The sequence below is a fragment of the Paramacrobiotus metropolitanus genome, unplaced genomic scaffold (assembly GCF_019649055.1).
Source record: "Paramacrobiotus metropolitanus isolate TYO unplaced genomic scaffold, Prichtersi_v1.0 Parri_scaffold0000194, whole genome shotgun sequence".
NCBI classification, from domain to species: domain Eukaryota; kingdom Metazoa; phylum Tardigrada; class Eutardigrada; order Parachela; family Macrobiotidae; genus Paramacrobiotus; species Paramacrobiotus metropolitanus.
The window spans coordinates 122,529-144,115 of record NW_026570414.1 but is presented as its reverse complement, the minus strand read 5'-3'; the positions used below and the strand labels follow the sequence as shown (position 1 = coordinate 144,115).

At 40.5% G+C, this 21,587-nt stretch overlaps 3 protein-coding genes and 1 long non-coding RNA gene across 8 annotated transcripts; 2 read left to right on the top strand and 2 right to left on the bottom strand.

The window, feature by feature from the left end:
• Positions 1-402: 402 nt before the first annotated feature.
• On the bottom strand, positions 403-4,275 carry LOC129600752 (uncharacterized). Its single transcript, XM_055499321.1, has 8 exons — positions 4,009-4,275; positions 3,362-3,617; positions 3,027-3,119; positions 2,190-2,657; positions 1,303-1,547; positions 1,036-1,247; positions 767-970; positions 403-682 (listed from the first exon to the last, which is right to left on the bottom strand). Exons 1-8 carry the CDS (start codon positions 4,072-4,074, stop codon positions 505-507), a joined length of 1,722 nt encoding a protein of 573 aa, XP_055355296.1. The 5' UTR covers positions 4,075-4,275; the 3' UTR covers positions 403-504.
• A 1,674-nt stretch (positions 4,276-5,949) lies between these two features.
• LOC129600754 (uncharacterized) lies at positions 5,950-7,755 on the top strand. Its single transcript, XM_055499325.1, has 2 exons — positions 5,950-6,363; positions 7,284-7,755. The coding sequence occupies exons 1-2, from the start codon at positions 6,246-6,248 to the stop codon at positions 7,631-7,633; spliced, it is 468 nt and encodes a 155-aa protein (XP_055355300.1). The 5' UTR covers positions 5,950-6,245; the 3' UTR covers positions 7,634-7,755.
• Positions 7,756-8,365: 610 nt separating this feature from the next.
• Positions 8,366-9,778, top strand: LOC129600755 (uncharacterized). The gene is made up of 2 exons (XR_008692124.1): positions 8,366-8,732; positions 9,415-9,778. It is a non-coding gene; the product is annotated as an uncharacterized LOC129600755 (long non-coding RNA).
• Positions 9,779-9,895: 117 nt separating this feature from the next.
• Positions 9,896-14,488, bottom strand: LOC129600762 (integumentary mucin C.1-like). Of its 5 annotated transcripts, none has more exons than XM_055499335.1 (11): positions 14,200-14,488; positions 13,411-13,529; positions 13,052-13,115; positions 12,860-12,966; positions 12,227-12,418; positions 11,398-11,867; positions 11,209-11,228; positions 11,098-11,151; positions 10,973-11,014; positions 10,394-10,440; positions 9,898-10,325 (listed from the first exon to the last, which is right to left on the bottom strand). In XM_055499335.1, exons 3-11 carry the CDS (start codon positions 13,113-13,115, stop codon positions 10,140-10,142), a joined length of 1,182 nt encoding a protein of 393 aa, XP_055355310.1. In that variant the 5' UTR covers positions 13,411-13,529; positions 14,200-14,488; the 3' UTR covers positions 9,898-10,139. The 5 variants fall into 5 exon arrangements, with proteins under 5 accessions (XP_055355308.1, XP_055355312.1, XP_055355310.1 ...); XM_055499334.1 differs by having other exon boundaries at positions 14,204-14,488; XM_055499336.1 differs by lacking the exon at positions 14,200-14,488 and adding an exon at positions 13,822-13,861.
• Positions 14,489-21,587: the final 7,099 nt, after the last annotated feature.

The window sequence follows — 21,587 nt, the reverse complement described above, 5'->3', positions numbered from 1 at the left end:
TTAACAGATAGGGAAATCCGAATGCTGTCACCGCGTGCGGGTGCGATAATTAGTTAGACTATTGCACAGCTAACAAGTTCAAGTACTTATTTTACCAAATTTGTTTATTGCCCCGGTTCACACAACAATTTCCCGGACATAACTTCGAAAATACCATACCATACACGGATTTTGCGTAAGGAACAGTTATACAACTTGCGAAACGAAACAAATGTGGCTGATGATTGTTCTTTTTTTTTGTAGATCTTGTACCACTGTAGTCGCGTAATGCACAAACTAGAAAAATATTTAATCGATTCAAAAAATAATTACCCTAGCTGTCAGAAAAACTTAATGTAATCTGTGATCTTCACCCAACGCTGTCACATAGGTATTACAATTTTACTTCCTCGCCAGCAGTTTGAGATGAACTGTACCGAATTCGACCTAGGCTCAGCACGCTTGCCTTTATTTTAAATGAGAAAGCAGTTTACAGCATTATCGTACAAACTGCAACGGCAACTGCTATATTAAAGCATTACTATGATAAGCTACCGGCTCATTGCCGAAACCACTGCGTACATAGCACATAAAATCATAACTACCGCTGGAAAAACTAAGAGTCCTCAAGGTTACTGCCAGCGTCAGCGATTGTAATCCCTTATTAGTGGTCACCCGTGGATCGACACCAGGTATTGTTGTTCTAAAAAATATAGCAGCAGTTGAATAATTTTCGATATCTGCTTAAATTACGATGAGACTCAGCAAGTGTCTATGCAATACGCACCCCGAATTATATAATACAATGTCGTTGTTTTCGTTTGAACCGTCTGATTTCCTGGCCAGACAGCGCTCAACCTCTGTTCGAATACTGTTGACCGGTGTCCCGGTATCCATAGGTGTCGCCACCAAATAAAACGCCGTTTCCCCGTTGTTAAAGGTCAAATATTGAAATGGAACTTGGAGACTGGAATCTCGATATACATTTACACTGCAAAACATTTCACTCTGAAAAAAATCTAAAGGTCACCAGGAGAACATACGAAAATTACGTACCTGTACGGTATAACGATGGTTTCCGAAATATCCTCAAACGGAAGAACATCCCCGCTGTTAACATCTTCTAGCTCCGCTCCCGCCGGATCCATTTTCAAATAGCAGCGAATGGGGATCAAGAATTGGTCCCGATACTCAATTTGTACCGCGCCGATATCCACTTGTTCACTCCGGGCCACCAAGACTTGGTAGGATAAGGTGTAGTTATCTGTCTAATAGAAAATCCTACAAGTCGCTTTTTACGCAGATAATGCACATCGCACATACATCCATGTTGAAGATGCGCGGGCAGCGTGTGGCATCAAAGACAAATTGGAAAAAATCCGTGGAACGGCTTTGGACGTCGCTTTGTACAGCACGACACTGCTGGTCAGCGGATGACGGCGGAATCGTCAGCGATTGGTTGACGACCTGCGCGGTCCAGGTCCCGTTGTTCCATCCGGCTAGCTTTTGCTTGACGATGGACACGTTCATGGAGGAGGAGCCACAGTGTGCGGCTATCTGCGGAATTGCTGTTAAATCGACAACACATTTATAGGGTAGGGAAGATCAATGCATCCTGCAAATTTATTGTATGGAATACCGCAAGCCACATTAGCTGGTGGCTAAAATCGCTTGTTTACCGGTATAATTTGCAAGAACTTATTTAACTTTTCTGTTAAGCAGTAAGGTTTACGGCAAAAAATCAAATTCTTCTGGACACCGAGACAACTAACTAATAAACGAAATAAATGACAGAGAAAACTTGCATTGTTCATATTAAGCTGCTTCCGTACGAGTCCAACTTTAAACTTATGTGGTACAATAAAACCAGATCTTTCTCTAGAAATCCTGTTTTCTAACGTGAAAATTCAGTCATGTTGTGTCGTAAAGGTCGCATATACGCTTTTATGATAACACAATACTTTATCATTGATTTTTGTATTCAGGATTTCTCGTTGTTTAGACGGAATGTTTACCAATACCTTGCGACAGTGTATGACGAAAACTCAAATTTCGGTAAACGGGAATGCTGTATCTCCCGTTCTGAACAAGGAAGTAACTTTTCCTATTTATTTGTATAATTATCCCATACGCTAAGCGAGCTCATTACACTGCGGCTGTGCAAATCAACTTGCCGCGACAGTAAAGTGTGCTTTCCACAGCTTCCTTACCTTCCAGCGTGATATCAAACTGCTCTGCTCCCGCCAACGGAGTGGCCCTCACAAACGTGATATTGACCGACACCGCCACCGGGCTGATAATCACAGTGCGCATATCGTTCTGCTGCCCGCAGAAGCGCTCCTCTCTAACCTCCCGCACATCTACCATTCCGGTAGGTTCGATCCGCTGATACTGGAGAATTTGCCGGATGATCACATGGTTGATGCTGTTACACGCTATGTTCGCCGGGGTGTTGGGATATCGCACCAGCCGGCTGCTGTCTAAATGCAGGTAGACATCACCCTGCACCAGGAACTCCATACTGCACTGGTTGGTCGGGCCGACACGGGAGCGGTGGAAGATACTGCGGATCTGCGGGCCCGTGGGCAGGCGCATACGACGGGTGGCGTTGCAGGTGATCTCGCGGATGTCATTGTTGCCAACCAATGGCGGTGCCGGGAGCGGTTCCGGAGTAAGCTCTACGAGATCGATGGTTTAAAGCATAATACTTCGACGTTGTTTTGCATTCCGGACATCTTCACAATATGAATTCACGTACCGGACACCATAGAGGCGGTACACTGTGCGTTTTTCCACTTTAGCAAGTTTGATAAGCTTTTAAATACAAACAATAATTATCAAGTAATCAACTTCTTAGGAGCTATAGTGAGTAGTGACGTGGATTGTAGAACAACGCGTAGAATAGATGATCTCTGGTGTCCAGTGTGCGAATTTATATTGTGAAAAAGTCTGGAATGCGAAAAACGTCGAAGCGCTCGTTGTGCACTAAAGCTTCCTAACAAGCTTTATTGCATGTAGCCTTTACGAGTATTAAATCTGCTCATTACCGTTGCACGTAAGGCTGATGAGGAAATTCCGTCCGCACTGTGTCTGCTGTCTTATTTCCGCAAACTGACACATGGAGATATCGTCAACATCATCTGTCAGCAGCAAAACAAAATACATGTGTTATATGTGTTGTATATGTGTTATGTGTTATATATTTCGTTAAGGAGAAATCAGTGAGTGTTTCCCGCATTATACAGTCTGAAGCTCATGATTACTGTCGCCGTGGTCCGTGTGCAATAAGAAAGTCAGCATACTGATCCATATTAAATTTTCATAAAAACTTAAAGCGGATCAGCAGTGATCTGTAATCTGTATTATAAGATAATTCACTGACCGGGACAGGAGACAATATCTACCGACGCGTAGCCGGGTGATGGAGCGCCACTGGCGAACCGGATTGACACTACATTATCGAAGCCGAACTTTTGGCACAGCAGCCGTCCCAAACGGCTAGGCGAGCTGCGAATTGTGACATTGGATGAGCACGTTTTCCACCACGTGTTGTGCGTTGGTGCGAAGCCTTCCACTTGACCGGTTCGACGATTGCCACCGTCCTCCGTTATCGCCGCTTGTGCCCAGCGAACTTGCAGCTAAAAGCGTATATGGCACCATTAAGCAGATTGTTTGAAAAAAGGGATCTTCATGTACGTTTTTTTGCAAAATTTCAAGTTTGATGAGGATCGGTTCGATAATGAGGCTTTTGGTACCCCTCAGTACATTTAAACTTTTTGGAATTTCATTTCAGCCATAACTTTTTGGAATTTCATTTCAGCTTCCCAACGGAATGTTGCGCGCATGAACGGTTTTCACGCCAACATATGCAAATCATTTGGCTACAGAATGTCACAAAACATAGCAAAACCTCTTTGGGAGTGCGCGAAAATGAAGGTTTTCGTCCGTGTACACGAATGTTTGTTATGATGTACCGGCACAGTTTCCTTACCGAAACGTTAACGCGTTAAAATACCGTGAAACACTCACCTGAGAAGAAACACAGTGCAGATTGAAAATCAGGACGATGACAACAGATGCTTGGTACATCCACATGATAGCTTTGGTTATGTACAAAATAACACATTTAAATGGACAGAAAAGATCCCGGAAATCGTCGCTCAGTGAAAATCTAAAAATTCTGTATGTTATTACGCACGAGCGTTTAGAAATTTCTGCAGTTATCCATATAGTGAAAATTATCGTAGCGGCGCAAGAAAAACTTCAGGTAACCAAGATACTCTCGGAAATGCCGCACAACGAAGCATTCAGCGTGCTAGCGGAAGTGCGCGTTTCGATTGATAACCGCTACAATGCTGTGCTGTGCTGCTATCGGTTGCCCTTTATCGGAGCTGTTCAACGCTTATCAGCAGCTATGCAGTAATGAGAGGAAGTGATTTGTTGCTTTGCAATGCATTCATCCGGCTTCGTATATTGACACTTTGTAATGATAAACATGTACCACGTAATATGCTGCACAACATCGCTAAGCGGACGGTAGTATCGTGGTTTTCCCATAATTATTTCGGTAAATGATAAAGTGTATTGTGTCGTATGTCTCGCAACGTTACTCGTTGGCAGTTGACACATGAATGTCTGGCCAGTCATTCGCTGGCCATTTATAATAAAAACATGCGATATCCATGGATATCGCATGTTTTTATTATAAAAGAATCAATAACAACCGTTGGAGCGGTGTCGCTTAAGCTGCCGCCCTCAGGCGCTGCAAGGAAAGTACCTACTTATTTACGTCTCCAAAATCAGTTCTCCGCGGAAGCGCAGTGGCGCACTTTGTAATTTTTCTGGTTATAGTTTGTACGATATTAAGATACAAAATACATATTTGCGAAGGTTTATATTTCTTTCGCACTATGTACAATGGAAGCCAAAATTGTCTTACATTCGGTCCGGGACCGAATGACCAATAAAAATAAATGGCTAGGACCAAATGACCAATAAACAGAAAACGCGCAAGAATACGAACACTTGTTCCTGGCGCATTTCCCAACGAAAACCATGAAGCGATATCTCAAACGAAAGACAAAAAAATTTCAAGAATTTCCATACCAAATGAGTCATCCTTCATGAGATATAAGAGAAAATCGAGCCATTTTAGTTTGTCGTAGACAAAGCACACGATTTCTGTGTGAAAACTGAAACCAAACCGCGGATGCAAATCCTATGCTATGTCTACGAGAAACTTTAGATGGCTGGATTATCTCTTAGATCTTATAAAGAACACCTTGTTTGGTATCAAAATTCTTGAAATTTTTTCCTCTTTCGTTTGAGTTATTGGTCGATGGTTTTCGTTGGGAAATGCGCAAGGTTCAAGTGTAAAATTTAAATGTCAGCAAGCCGATAGCCAGTCAAAAATTTGGCTGTTTGAGTACAGAAAAGTGCCTGGTTGCGCGAGTTTTGTGATTACATAAGTGTAAGACAATTTTGGCGTCCATTGTACATACATACTGGTTCATAAGTTTATCGTTTGTCTAAATATTTATTTTCAAAAATATTTATTTTAAAATTTTTTAAGAATATTTATTTTTAAAATATTTATTTTTTAAATATTGATTTATTTCTGTTAGACTGTTAGTTTTGAAAAACGATAAAATTTTTGTGGAATATAATCCAGAATTCGAACGCTAGAATTTAAATAAGTAACACTTCTGCGCTTACACAATAATTTAATTTTTTTTATAATATGCAATTTATAGTAGCTAAATTGGAATAAGTAGTTAAAATCGGCATTGCATAACAAATCGGCTGCAAATAAGCAGCAAAACTGCATAAGGAATTTTTTTAACAGCTGCTTTACTGTTGACAACTTCAGTGCTACGTCAGCGACGTTCACGGCACCGCCTACGCGAGTGGCGGTCGCAAATATAATGTGGCCCAATGAAATTTCGACTACACTGCGCAGTGAAAATAAAAACGATATTTTTATTATTAATTTTTGAATCAAAAATTTGATTACCAAGTTTTCTTAAATTCACCCCTGGCTACCTTTTGCTTTTCTTCCCATGATTTTCTATGGAAAAATTATTTTGCCGTCAAGGAATGACTGAGTGCCAATACTTAGGATCGTGAGCTGCTCGGAATCCATAAACGACTGATTGATTTGGAAACGGAGCTCCGCGATGTGACTGTGTGGGTTCTCCAACGTGATGCAGCCTACAGCGACGACCCACAAGCATTCCAACCCCACCGCTGCGTCCCCCTGATACACCATGAGCCTATCGATTCGTCTGCAGTTTCCCGACGGGCGGTCGGAGGTGGTGGCGGTGGATGGGACGACGACGGTGGCCGCGTTGTACGATGAACATGTGGCGGCGCACATTAGCCCCGGTACGGGGGACGGTGTGCACAGCGCCACCGCCCCGTGTTACTGCTGGCGTATTTTGTGTTTTCTCAGTTTTCTGTTCATTCTTTCGCTTTTCCTGACTTGAATTTCGTTTGTTTTCTTGTCGACTCGTGTAATCCGTTTTATTAGTTTTCTTGTTTCTGAAATTTTTAATCTGCTTGGTGTCTTTCATCGTTTTGTAATTTTTTGTGGTGATCTTCGGGGTTTTTTCCTTTTTTGGTGTTTTTGATGATTTTAATTTTTATTCTTTGTATGAATTTTCTATCGTTACGTTGATTGACCGGAGTGAGAGGCAGGTAGAGATAACAACGTTTACGATTTACGGTATTTACCGAGATTTTTAAGTATTATGATTGTTGTAAAATTAATTGGTTATTTATTGCTGATTTATGGAGCGGTTTAGGATGGCCGATTTTGGTTTCTCCTGTTTCAGGGTTCCTTAAAAAAGTTCCAAACGATACTTTCCTGTTAGGCGTAGCGATTACGGCCATTTATCGGTAAAAAAATTTTAATCTTTTTAAAAATAACGTAATAAAGTTTTTAAAAAATTTAATGAATAATTACATGAAAAGTGTAGATCGGAATAATACTCGCATTGTTATTGAATTATAATACGGTAACATACGTTTATGATATATCAGAAGATAAAATATGCAATGAATTTTAGAAAAATTCCAAGAACTCATAACTGGTAGCATCGATAAAATAAAAACTGAGAAATAAAAGAAAACATTTTGAAATAAATCATTACTGGCCTGCTCAATGAAATCAATTACGATATGTTAAGCGTATCACATCACTAATGGTGATTATGTTTGCATTATTTAAATTATTTTTATTGTGTATTTTATTTTACGCCTTGAATTACGTCACTTGAAATTTGTGTTTTCTATGAATTTTTCAGGACAGACCGGTCAGCTTCTCTACATGGGCCGCGTCCTGGCCCCGCCCACGTCCCGTCTGGCCGATCACGGCATCCACGCCGACACCGTGGTGCAGGTGTTCCTCCGCCGCCCACAGCCCACCCCCGACAGCGACCCCGGGGCGGTGGATCCCAACTACGTGCCGCCGGGTCTCGGGCACGGATTGATGGTCATGGGGGGTTTCGCGCTGCTCGCCGGGTGGATGTACTTGTTCTTCGCCGGCGAGGAGAACGAGGATGATGAATGGGAACTCAACGTCCCGGCCTGTCTGTGCCTGGCCATACTGTCCGTGACCTTTCTGCTCATTGGCAAAGCCGCGCGAATATTCTGAATAATGCGTACTTTGAGATGCTGTAAAATATTTGTTTAAATTGGTCGGAGATTTTTTTATTGACTATTGTGGATTTTATTAGTGATGCGGGAAAAACAACACAAATAAATGGAAGGTGGTGCCGTTGTGGTCTGCCGATACTGAAGTACTGCAAATCTCGTAATTATGTCAATAAATTAATTGGCGAAAAAACTCAGCTCAGCTCTCCACCTTCGAAATGTTTTAGAACAGATTTAATTTTTCTTTACTAAATTTATTTCTCACTTATGCAGCAAGCAGCACAAACTGTTTCGTAACAAGGAGGTAAATAAGTAAAGATAGGTGAATAAATAAATAGGTAGAGAAAGCTCATCTCAGTTCTGGACCTCCGAAATTTTTTACACTTATACACATAATTATAACATATTTGATTTTGTAAATTAATAATAAATGAATAGTAAAATCAATGTACAATAAATATTTTTATTTAAACAGCATATTGGCCAGGGCAAATTACATACATTTGTTTGTTTTCCACATTTTACCGCCCTGAATGGGAGTTTTTATGGTTAGCTGTGCAGATATACGCGCACTAGTATATCTGCACTTTTTTAGAAATCAGAAAATTTTTAAAGAAAACAAAAAAATTGATCAGTATTCTATTTATTAATTTAAAAAAAATCTTTCTTACAACATCTGACAGCAATAATTTGTACTGTACTGGTCCACTGGATCATCACGTACGCGTGCTTACTATGTATTTGACCTTTCCTTAGCAACGAAACATGTACGTACGACCCAACGACCCATTTGCTAGCAGTCGGAGATATCAAAAAGCACTAATTTAAATCTTTTGATTATTTGTTGCGCGTTGTGTGCCCCGGTGAGCTCGTCGTACTTCATTCACGTTTTTTTCAATTGAGAATACTTGGTATTCCGTTAAAAAACGCCCGTCGGTGGAAAAACAGTGTATACTCCGTGATTATCATGTCGCGTCTGTCGGCTATTATCGGCCTGGTGGCCCTGTGTGTCGTGCTCCTCCTCCAGACGTACCCCTCCGCCGTAGAAGCCGCCGGAACACCGGCACCAGCGGCCGGTGCCACCACCGCAAACGCTACCGGTAAGACAATCAGCTTACGAAATTCATCGTAAGGATAAATTCACCGCATATAATTTTTCAGTTTTCTTTAAAAAAAATTTTCCACCGCATTAAAATTTCCGAGTTGTTGAGGTCTTTAGGATAATTTACATATGCAGATTGAGAGTACCGTGTATAATTTGTTACTTAAGTTTTTAATTTTTAAACCAGTTCTTTATTTACACGAATATTTTTAGAATCCATGATTAATCAGATCTGATTAAAATAAATTTTTCGGCAAATATAAAATTTATTTCAATTAGATGGTTCGTTCTACACGAACTGTTTTATTTTTTATAGAGCGTTCAAACTAGTGCATCAGTAAGGATAGATCACCGAATAAAAAATATTTTATTTATTTAATTTTTTGATCGAAATTATCGTGCGTCTTAAAGATGTTTTTTCGTGGGTAAATGTTTTTTAAATTTGGTGCTGAATTTCTACATTAAATGCGCTTGAAGTCTGTATTTCCTTGGCAACTTTTATGGATTTACTTGAATTCTCAACTACTTTTAATAAAGGTCACGGACGGCATAGCCATATAAGCATTAGAATAATAATAATATTATTATTATTAATAACATGTGAAATACAGCGAGATAATTCTGTAAATAATTTTTCGTGGGTAAGCAGTTACGTGTTTGAAAAAAATGTGTTTTTACAGCGAGCGGAGCGGAACAGTGTGTATCGTCCGCGGGATTGCTGGCCACCACCGCTTTCCTACTGAAGCAGACCATCGCACTCTGAGGAACAAGGCGGATATGTATATAATTCCTTTAGAAAGTGCCTCTCAAAAGAATGCTCCAACAAATGATGATGTATTCCACAGAGTATCTCTGCGCTATTTAAAAAAAACGTGAATTTCCGATGTTTGAAAAAAAATGAATCCGTTTCCTCGTGCAGAAGTAAAGAAACAAGATTTCGTTTGGTTCACTATATAATATACAATTTACGGCAATCTGTTGTGGAATAAATGCCAGCCAATTTTAAAATGTGCCAAAAATATCAGTAAAATACATATCCGGAAATCTTTCATTCCATGATTCGTCACCTCTCTATTGTCGTTTAGGCATTATTTAATTACGAAAACTAAGTATTGATCTATAAAATGGTACCAGTTTGTTATTGTGCACTTAAATACAGCATCACAATCATAATGAATCATTCGTATTTTTCTAATCCAATATTTCCATAAACAATGCATTAAAAGAAACAAAAGATGACAAGACTCACACATTTCAACGACAACACTCATAATTAATTGTACTGTATAATGTATATTGAATATACAGTATGTATAATGTGGCATATACCATTAAGCGAAGGAATATACGGGTAAACACAATAAAAAGTAACATACAGTACTGTAGATGAAACCTAATACAGAAATTACGTGTCTTTGACCCTGCTGGTGACTTTGATCTCTTCGGCGGTAATGAAATTCCACTTGGGCCGCGGCCGATGGATGACGCGTACTTCGTTGTGCACGGCACCGTCCGCCGGCTGCTCTAGTCGTCCTTTCAACCTTCTTTTACAGCACCAGTGCGCTAAAGCGATCACGGCGACCAGGAACAGCTGAAACATGCATGACAAAATCCTTGGCATTAATTTTACCTTATAGAGATTCCTTGCTTAGATCTTACCGTAGCACCGGCTGACATTCCGCTTAACACCATCGGAGTCATGTATACTATGCATAACAACCAAAAACAATGTAATCACGCATTCAAGATGTGATGTGTACCGCAACGAAAGTTGCAGCAGTATGTCAGAAACAATGGTTCATCAATGGTAATCATTACTGCCCATCTGCTGATCATCCGTAATCATTACCGAAAATCGGAACGCAGGTGGACGTTGGCGTTTATACTAAAGCGTATGAAAATTCTGTACAGTTGCAGGCTTGCAGCTAACCTTAAAATCTGTTTGATTTTTTTTTCCTGAGTCATAGTTTTTAAACTTACATTTTTTACATTCTAATATACTCCACTTTATTTTATTAATACTAGAAATTTTTTATTGTGATAAAAGTCGTGGAAATCAACCAGTCGGTCCGTTTTGGCAAAACTTAATAAAAAATCAACAAACGGTGTGTATCAGGAAGATAACAATGCGCTGTTGCGCATGAATGGCTAGCAGTGAACTGAGAGAAGTGCTCGTTTATGCAAATAGGTGGCAGAACGAAATAATATTCTGATACTGTTTTTAGTCTTACACTGTACCTGGTACTTTGGTGGTCCCTTTAGTGCGCCGACTGTATCGCACTGCAAAACCAAAGTATATTACATTCGTTAAATTTTCGGCCCGCACAGAGAATCGTTGTTGTGCTATTATACAGTCATCGTACCGTATGTGGTTGTCGTGCGCGAATCATGGCCTCGGAGCTGATAATCAGGTTCTTCTGCAAAGATAACAAGATCGTCATAGTACAGAGCGTTGCTGAGAAGGAATATCTCACCGGGCGTTGTTTCAATGTCTCTGAAAAGAAAGTGGAACACAGTAGAAATAATTTCTTAATAATTTAGGTTGCGCTAATGCCTTGTTGTACGGCTGGCATAAGATCTATGGATATCAGTCCTGAAAGTTTTTATCTGCGTACGTAAAATAAAACGCACCAAGATGGTAATTAGCAAAAACTTTGCCTTACTCAGGCTTTGAGGTCGTTGTGGATGTCGTAGTAGGCGATGTTGTCGTCGTCATCGATGTGGTTGTCGTTGTAGTGGGCGTTGTCGGTGTAGTAGATGTTGTTGTTGTGGTAGGTGTGGTTGTCGTTGTAGTGGGCGTTGTCGTTAATGTTGTTGTTGTGGTAGGTGTGGTTGTCGTTTTAGTGGGCGTGGTCGTTGTCGTGGGCGTTGTTGTTGTCGTGGGTCTAGTTGTGGTGGTTGTCGTTGTAGTGGGCGTGGTCGTTGATGTTGTTGTTGTGGTAGGTGTGGTTGTCGTTGTAGTGGGCGTGGTGGTTGTCGTGGGCGTTGTTGTTGTGGTAGGTGTCGTTGTAGTGGGCGTGGTCGTTGTGGTTGTGGGTGTCGTGGTCCTAGTTGTGGTGGTGGTTGTCCTTGTTGTAGTTGTAGTCGTCGTAGTGGTCGTTGTGGTTGTCGTGGGACTCGGCTCAAAGCTAAACTGTAACATACAAAGCGTAGACTGAAACTCGCTGCACAGGAGGGCTGGTAATAACTGCTTGGAAGATCTCCTAGACCTAGCAAAGGGCATGGGCATTATTTTGTAGCGATTAGACGTCCAACCCGGTAAATCAGGATTAGCCCGTATTAGAAAGCCAAAAATTATCGCTTATCTGTTGCACAGGATTTAAAACTGTCGTACGAGTACAACCGTATTTAATTTAATCCACCAGCAGTACAAAGGTCAGCTAAAAAAGACAGCAGGACTGCTGTGCAAGTAGACTGCCAGGCTGTCTGTTTATTTCATGGAAGAACCGTGATTTCTAGATGACAGTACTACTGGCTGTGACAATTACTAACCCACTGTCCAACTGGTCTATCCTGATACATCTTGTAGATGGCCAGTTGGAGGAAATTACTGTATAATCCTTGCAGATTGCATGGGTGTGTACACGATCTCCAATCAAAATTATGGTCTACATCTTTGCAGTAGCAACGGTATTCACTGGCCGATACTTTGTAGCAGCAGTTATTCCAGATTAAGGAGCCATACTTCAGAAAATTATTAAAAACCGACTCCCCTTTAATTCGATCAATCTTAGTGGGAGCAGTATGGACAACCAAGCGTCTTTGTGAAATTGTGCGCGATTACGTTACCTCCTGCAGTTTGGCAGTCTTTTTTAACTAACAGGAAGCCCAGATACATATTATTATATTATGACTGTAATGTGCAAGCTTAATAGCTGCACTCGATCCAACTGCTTCGCGAATTTTTCTGTTGATTGACAGAAGTCAGTACGTACACGATGCACGCCGACCCATAAAAATTTGTTGGCAGCAGAAGTTGGATGAAATCATTAAGTGCAGCTGATAAACTAGCAGCCGCCAACCAGGGCGGTTGTGCATACTGCATTTTTAACTAGCCGCGGGAATCGCAATATATTATAGTCGAACTTAAAGGGGAGTCGGAATAAGTAATTTGTCGAAGTATACATAATACGGATCGCAGACGCTGTTCGATGGCCACAATCCCGGCGGTATGGTACTGGTCTCATTCAGCACACGTCCGCAGCCCTTTTCCAGCACCCAGTTCCCATCTCCTACATACGGTGCCGTCATCTGGGAGGCATCACAATTAAGCCACCCGACCCGCTTGACCTGCCTCTCATGTTGTTCGGTACTAACCTGCTCGATCGTAATATCTTGTCAAACAACCCGTTTCCATATCGCAGTTGGATTTCATCATCATCTTTAATAATAGTATTCAATGCATCTTTAATAATAGTATGCTTTAATAATAGTATCAAACTGCAAAGTTTGATGCGACTGCCGTATGCACATATCAAGAGAAAATTCGTTAATGACTTCGGTTTTTCCAAGTTTGGCTGTAGCTTGTACATGTACGTAGTGCCGTAAACGGAAGAAACCTGACCATGTTTTTGACAATACCTTGACGCACACCATAATATGCACAGAAGCTGACCGAGCAGGATTTCACTGCATCATTATTAGACCATGTGTTTAATGCGTTAAATAGTACTTACCGAATTACTTGTGACGCTATCGGAACAGGGCGCCGTTAATGCCGTACCACAGATATTGCAGCTCCACTTGTCCTTGGGAACAGTACACTGTCCTTGTGCTTCACAATGCCGTGCCAGATCTGCAATTTGTGAATTACTTATTGCATTGTGCCATGTGTAAAAACCCGGTTTAATGCGCTCTGCATTCAGTCTTCTACTACTGTCGGAAGTTTACAGCTGAGTATCCTTGTGGTGGTGTCACGTAAGTGAAATTAAATTCAGAACGTGCGCCACAATAAATGGACACTTTAGCGACCGGAAGAGCGCCAGCTGACGGGCGAAATTAACTGTTAGATCACGTGTCATAAATCAGGCTTATAAAACCCAGACGTAACGAACTTCGATGGATGGGTCCATTGACCAACGCGTGACCTTAAAATCCAAAAAGACAGGATGGTGCCAAAGGTCCCTGATCGTCTGACGATATTCTCATCATGCCGGCTGCAATAGGCAGTCTTTTACTGAGCAGTCCAAAAAGACTTTGCCTTCCCAACATATCAGGAAAATTAAAGCAGCCGATCATTGAAAGCAAGCAAACACCCCTGGCACTGTTTTACGTAGAAACAGCCAGAAATGGCCCGCAGTCAGTCCCGTTAAGGCTAAGCTGAAGCGAGGCTTGATTCCTGTGCTCATGCCCTCGACACCTCGTTTCAGCTTCATATAATACCCAGAAAACGCACGTCCGAATAAACACAAAGCTGAGTTGGCCGCCGATGAGATACAAGACAGTTATACTACGCCTGTACATACTTGCCAAGAGTGACGAACCACGGCAGGATCGCTGCAGGCGCAAATAATAATCCAGTTTCCCTTTTGCATCGTGGGGCACGACATCGCCCACCTGCCGCAGACATACGGAATTTTCTAGTGAAAAAGACGTATCTTGTTTATTTGCGTGGTAATTCAAAAAGAACTTGTAGTTTCCTGTGCTGCAGACCAAAGAAACTAAGAAGGAGAATTATCAATTTTTGATAGATGTTGATGCTGAACATGATAATAATGGGATTTCAACTATTGCATACTATTAAGTAGTCATCAATTACGGCTGAGCTAGTACAGGGTCAGTAGTCTCTTAACGGCCTAATTTTGTTGTTGCTATGGTTCATTAGCACAAGTGACACTATTCTTTTATAAGAATATCTATAGATTCATATACTCTTACGCCTTTTTTTTCCGGAAATTATCTTCTAATTCAAAGTTAACATTTCTCTATCTTTCATATTTTTAAAAAATCTAACATCCATGTACGGGGGTCACCTACAGTTTGAAAAAATTTGTTTAGTCTTTCGTAACGTTTTAAAAAAGTTTTTAGATTTTCAATACAGTGCTTAAGCCGTTAAGTATGTGGACACGTCTTGAAACACCAGGAATGATCAAAAGATACAGATTTGCAACTTAGCAACATATAAACAATGCGAATAATTATCAATAGATTCATATATCCATACGTCCTTATTTTTTGGAAATTATCTCCTAAATCAAGATTGATTTTTTTAATAAGGTGATAATTTTATAAAATAGAGCATCGCGCAAACGTTCCTACCTATATCTTTTAAAAAATCTCAAGTTTTGGAGAAGGTCTAAAAAGATTTTTAGAAGCTGTAGTTGGTTGGTTGTTAGTACTTAAAGGTCATTAGTTTTGGAAATTATCTCCTAATTCGAGATTCCATTTGTGAAGCTTTTGATTATTTTATAAAATCCACCATCTTCTAAAGCTTCCTATCTGCAGCTTGGAAAAAAATTTTGGTTTCCGGAACGTTTTGAAAAATCCTTTCAAACTTTCAGTACTTAGCGTTTAAAATTCATAGAAATTTCCAGTAAATTCTAGAAACGTCTCGAATGAGCAAATACAAGTTTCACAACTTAGCAACGTAAACCAAACTATAGTTACGTAAACCGTTAACCTAAACTATAGTTATTTAAAATTGTCAATCACAAACTTATAAATTTTTTTTAATTCTTGAAACCTTTAAGATGTTTTTAAATCTGTTTGAATACCTCAAAATAACTATAAATTGTTCGAAAGTCGGCTCCAAAGCTTTTACATTTCAAGAATTTCTAAATATTTCTAAATATTTCGACTCGGCGCCGCGCATCGGGGCCGTTACCTCTAATTTTTTGAGCCTCCAAAGTTTCAAAACTTAAAAATATCTAGAAATCTGAGTACCTCATTATCTCACGGTCTGAATTGTCTAATTTATATGTAATTTCTAAATATCTAAAAGCCAGCCCGCGGCCCGTTTACCGTATTCACTCACATAGCAGCTCTGTGATACTGGCAGTAGCTTGGGTATTCACTAACCTCAAGCTCAAAATCTAATAAATATGTATTTAACTTATCATGGATATAAATGATATTTTGATATATACTCACGAGCTTGATTGAATGGCTGAAAATCTTACAATTACTTAGTAGCTAAAGTCTAAAGATGCAGCCTCCCAGGTCACCTTGGGCAACCGTTAATTGTTTCTCACAAGTTTCCATTAATTCTGCGCTAAAATATCGGCTTAATGGTTTTTGTGAGCATTGTGTAAGTGATCCCACCACTCCATTCATTTAATCACCGTTTAGATATTATCGGTCGTACAAAAAATTCAAGTTTTCAGTTCGTTATATCGGCAATATAAAGTTACATTAAAAACGTGAAAAAAAACCTTGAAAAATGCAAACAAAAAGAAAAATTGCTGAGGCTTTCACAGTTTTTATAACACTGGTCGAATTTTACCGGAAAGCTTGAAAACTGTCCGCATTTCTACAAGTTAAAAGATTTTCGTAGCTGGCCAAGCTGGGGTTTCATATTTGAAATATTTCTCAAAATCATTTTTATTGCTGTACGAAGTAGATTTTGTATTTTTTTCGTTCTTCCATACCTTGAACACAACTGGTCGCGCGCTAGCGCGACCGATACTTGTAAGTACAGTATTCTAGTTTTGCCTCTTTATTGTTAAGTGAAATAAGTGAATACTTTTAAATAAGTACGTACGAAACATCTCTAAAATAATGTTTCTAGTCGGCCTAGAGTTTTAAAATTAATTTTCAAAATATTTAGTTATCTGAAATACCTCAACCTGTCATGGTTCAGATACCTAAATATCTAAATATATTTTTACTCGGCCCCGCTGCGCGGGGCCGATACGTCCAATATTTTGCGCTCCAGAGTTTCTAAACTTTTAAAACATATAAATGCTTAGATATTTAAGTGTCTAAATACATTTTTACTCGGCCCCGCTGCGCGGGGCCGATATTTCCAATATTCTGCGGTCCCGAGTTTCTAAACTTTCAGTTATTAATTTCTCGATATATGAATGTTTGGATATCTAAACATCAAAATATATTTTTGCTCGGCCCAGAAAGAAAAGCTAAACGGCTCACAGAACATTTGTAACTGGCTGGACGTAGCTGGGCACAGCTGCGCTTTTTAATTTTTTCGAGATGTTTCTCCGCTAGATTCTTTGGGTTGGGCTCACAATTTTTTGCGTTTTTCGACCGGAGCGCAGCGAAGGTCCTCTAATTCAGGCGAAATGAAAAAGTGTATGTCTGTCTGTCTGTCCGTCTGTTTGTTACGGAAGTAGAAAATGACGTAATAGTTCTGCTCGATGACTGACGTGATAGTTCTGCTCTCTGGTGAATACGGGATTATGAGCGGATGTGCGCTGTGTATATATGTACACTGCTGTATTGAGAAGCATTGTAATTACGCCAAAGATCATGAATACGACGGCATGCATCGACATCCCAAATACGTAAAAATAAAGATTTTTTAAACCTAAAAGCGGACATGTCTTCTGTGATGATCGAGTGGCTATTGGCAATCCATCACTGCATATTTTAGCTACTGCAACCACACGTCCCATCTCCACTGTTTTCTTAAACCACCAAAGGCTGCCGCCAGCTTGCCAAGGCGTTGGTGACACCAGTACCGGATTTTTGCATACAGTCGAAATTCTGCAATTTTTTCCCCAAAATGCGGTTGGCTGAAAAAGTGAACAACCACACAAAGGCCTCAGCGCCTCACTTGCAAGCATTCGCCTCGCGGCATGCCCGTGTGTATGCATCTGACCGGCAAAAATCGCACTCCCATTCCCCGTCTCGGAAAAATGTTTTGCGGCCGTATGCCAACAACACCGAAGTCACGAAGTGGCACTGACAACCCTAGGCCCTAATGGTGATACCCAGGTCCGACACATTTCAGATAAGCTGATTTTCAAGTTAATCTGCGGCCTTCTGCATGCCGTCAGTGTATTAAGTTCGTTACCGAGGCGGTAACAAGCTAAATTTACAAAAACACAATATGAAAAACTTTGGCCGATGCAGCTCAAGCTTTGATATTGCCGGGATGTGGCATTTAGCGTACGGAATGGGGAATTGCATTTCCTTAATGTTCAGCTGTAGGGCACTGCTGTCGAAGGGTATCGAGCCAAATAAATGTCGAAGTGTAATGGTAACTACCTATCTGACAATGGTGACCTGACTGCCTTAGTAAACTGAACGGCAGCCTGTATAGAAAACGTACTGGTATGTACAGTACGTCGATATATCGGGGTGCACTACCGCCTTCTTACCGGACGCCTATTCTAACACTCGAGATCACGGCTCCCATACCAGCCAAAAATTTCAACACTCCCACTCTAATAATATTTCTTTCTGCCTTTTTGCTGAATTTTAGGTGCAACGCTACCCACGGTTGCGGTATTTTTTTAAAGGTATGGATTACCCAGAAATCATGCTTTTCCATGCTTTAACCTGGTAGCTAATTTGGCTAGCTGGTTCCACCTTTTGGCCATAGGGGGAACGGAGCAAAAATACCATACCCCTGTGCCAGTTACGAACCACTTTTGGGCGACGTGCTTTTGGCCACATAACTTCTTGTTGGTTTACCGACTAAACGTCCACTGGACGTCTTTGAAGTCCGAAAGTTTTGGTCGGTAACACATCCACATTCGGACATGCTACCACACTGCATCTGTTGTGTTATTTTCTGCTCTGCCCATTGAAAAACAAACTTTTCCAAATTAGCCGCTACAGACACTTTCGGTCTTTAACCCTAATATGAGCTGCCCTCCGGTCAACCAATGCACAGTTCGGTGCTTTTTCCTAGTAGGTATTAAAATATGATTAATCAAATGCTGCATATTTTGTGGTTTTCCTTATTCTTCCATACCTCAAACACAACTGGTCGCGCGCTAGCGCGGCCAGTACTTGTACTTATTAAACTACTACTGCTAGTCACTCGGTCACAAACAAATTGTAATGATTCCCTTATTTTCATTATCTCAGGTTTCTTCTAGATTCTTCCTAGCCAGCCAAATGTACTAGTATCTTCCGAGCTAAGTAGTCGAGCACATTTTGTAATAAATGAATCAGACGATTCACTTTGTTCACGAAAAAACAAACTTTGTGGTAGGAAAATAAATAAACCAGGCTTGATGCTGCTGACATCCGAGTACTGTACGTGAGTCGTGAGATCACAGTGCGTATACGAGCCTGTTTTTAAATACGCGTATTGTACAGAGGTACGGTGGTATTACCAGTTGGTGCACTGGTTGCTCTTTCACGTTGGCCATGGCCACAACACTACAGTATGGTTACTGCTGCTTCGTATGCAATACACTTGCCAGTGCCAGGTTTACACCCTGCCACTGTGGCAGGTCGTAAACCTGGCACTGGCAAGTGCGTGTGGCGTTGCCACTGGCAAGGCAAGGGATAAAACCTGGAGTATTATTCCTCTGGCACGCAATAAAATATGGCTTGTGCCAGAAAACACGTGGCACAGCGTTCAATAAATAAGGAGGAAAATACTGATGTGTGTCATATGATGAAGTACTGATGTACGACACGGTGTCACCGTTTACTGTACTGTTCCATTGTATTGTATTGTATTGTACTGTCAGGTTGTAAATAAAAACGCGATGGTATCAGTTGTATTCAATTGCAAATACGTAGATGAATTAGGTCCGTACAAAGAAAAGAGTTGCAAAGCCGTATTAATTTTCTCAACGAATTAGACTCACCGGCATGCACAGCTCGATCAGCAATGGCGTAACGGTGGTGCAAAAAGAGTGAATTCGAGAGCTAAACTACAGAGTACTCTGCTCCCGCGTTGCAATTTGCAATCATTTGGGATGAGCGGTGTACGTCTAATATTGTAACGCAAAAACCTTAACCGCCTAATGGAGACCGTTTGGTGCCAAGACAACAATAAAGTGACGATCTACTCTACTATCAGATTTATTCCGCACCGTCTGGACCTTTACGCGATGGTAAAGGTCACGGTACAAATTACAATCACACAACAATTTCCAACAGATCAAAAGGACGCCGATCTTAACGCAGCTGCATAATTATAAAATGCAGGTAAATATACCGGCGATAGATGCTCACGGTGTGATTCGGTAAAAAAAGTACACCATAAGACTTTGATATGAGCCATTGAAAAGCCGATAGCGTCCGTCAGTCTTCACTAAATAGATCTGTAATAATGATGATAACTTTTGATTGTTAACATCATCATTTAAATTCCGTAATTAGCGCCATCATTTGCATCCCAATATATTCGAATTGCTTTTAACACATGTTCAAACGGGTGCCTAAATTTCCAAAAAACCTGATATGAATATTACACAATACACGTGCAGGCTTACAACTCTGTACAAACGGCACAAAGTGAAACGGCAGTCATCGATTATCAAGTTAACCCTTTGACTGCACAAGTAAAAACTGAGATGACTACTACTGATTGTTAAAAGTTTTGGGTTGACTGTTGTTTGGAAAATAGAATACTATGCAAAAATAAGTACAGTTGCTTGCAAAAGTGCAATTGGCAAATGTGTTATGCTTGTGCAAGTATGTTACTAAATAGATAATTATAAAATTTGTGTAAGGCGGCTTTATAAAATAAAAAAAAGGCCTTTACAAAATTTGTGTAAGGCGGCTTTTTTAACCAAACAGTGCAGTTTCACACCCGCATCGGCCTCTAGTTGTATCGCCGGCTCAAGTTCAGTGCACATAGAGACATAACATTATCGACCGAAGCGTAGCGAAGGTCATCTATGTTCAGCGAATATGGAAAATGTGGTGTGTATGGAAATTTGCGACTGTGACCGGTAATTGCCATAATCTATTACCTTAACCATAATATTACTAAACCTTATGGTATTCTATCGACTTGCATGACGTCACGTTATGATAGACGCACTGGGCAACGCAGTGGGCAACCACTGCGGGTTCGGTGTTGATTAAACCTATCAAATTCATGCAGTTCCTTCGTGTTATGGCTAAAGAATGCAGAAAACAATTTGAAGTTTGGGAAGTGAAAGTCGGCAAGGGAAACGTTTGTCAGGAAAATGAAAATTTTAAGATTTACGTTCTTATCATTAGCATAGAGGTCTATGTGGTGGTTTGCCCTGCTGATCGAAAATCTTCGATTTTTGACTTGTGATCAAACGAAGCGAGATCAGCCAAACAAAACAAAACAATTAAAATTTGACCAGTCAAACAAAGGCATCAAACAATTTAATTTTAATCAAAAGAACTGATTTTTGGTCAGCATAGTGGTCTATGGCAAACTGCCTCATAGACCTTCATGGTAAACAAGATTTACTTTAATCGTAAACGTCTCATTTTCCTGACATTATTTACTTGTCAACCTTCACTTCCCAAACTTCAAATTTTTTTCTGCATTTTTTGAGCCATAGTATGAACAGATTGGGCCAATTTGAAAGTTTTTATAAACACAAAAGCCGCAGGGGTTAACCACTTTTCGCACAGTGCGCTTCATCGACCGTGACGTCATCGTACAAAGTGCAAGCTCGATGGAATACCTTAAGGTTTAGTTATATGAATACTAATTATATGTGCCAGGATTTCGGCCCCTCTTTTTCCCGGCCAGTGATCTCAGCTTGTAATCACTCGATTTTGCTGATTTAAAGTGCAACAGAATCTTTAGACTACAGGAAGTGTTCCTGGGCTGTTGGCGCTTTGTCAACTTCATTTTGTTACGCCCAGTGGTCACTCAAATACTTGTTACCATGGATGCCATAGGGCTAACATGGGCTGCTTTGTAACCACGGGCATAGTGGTGCACTGCAAAAGGCGCTGCAAAATGACAGGGACAACAGTATACAGTAGTTACGAGTCT

Coding starts and splice junctions, on each gene's coding strand:
- LOC129600762 (XM_055499333.1), bottom strand. CDS start 14,303: ATGTCTGCGGCAGGTGGGCGATGTCGTGCCCCACGATGCAAAAGGGAA. Junction 11,152..11,208: donor AGACATTGAAACAACGCCCG/GTGAGATATTCC, acceptor TTATCTTTGCAG/AAGAACCTGATTATCAGCTC. Junction 11,015..11,097: donor GCGCACGACAACCACATACG/GTACGATGACTG, acceptor TTGGTTTTGCAG/TGCGATACAGTCGGCGCACT.
- LOC129600752 (XM_055499321.1), bottom strand. CDS start 4,074: ATGTGGATGTACCAAGCATCTGTTGTCATCGTCCTGATTTTCAATCTG. Junction 2,658..3,026: donor CATCAGCCTTACGTGCAACG/GTAATGAGCAGA, acceptor TCGATCTCGTAG/AGCTTACTCCGGAACCGCTC. Junction 1,548..2,189: donor GTTTGATATCACGCTGGAAG/GTAAGGAAGCTG, acceptor TCGATTTAACAG/CAATTCCGCAGATAGCCGCA.
- LOC129600754 (XM_055499325.1), top strand. CDS start 6,246: ATGAGCCTATCGATTCGTCTGCAGTTTCCCGACGGGCGGTCGGAGGTG. Junction 6,364..7,283: donor GGCGGCGCACATTAGCCCCG/GTACGGGGGACG, acceptor TGAATTTTTCAG/GACAGACCGGTCAGCTTCTC.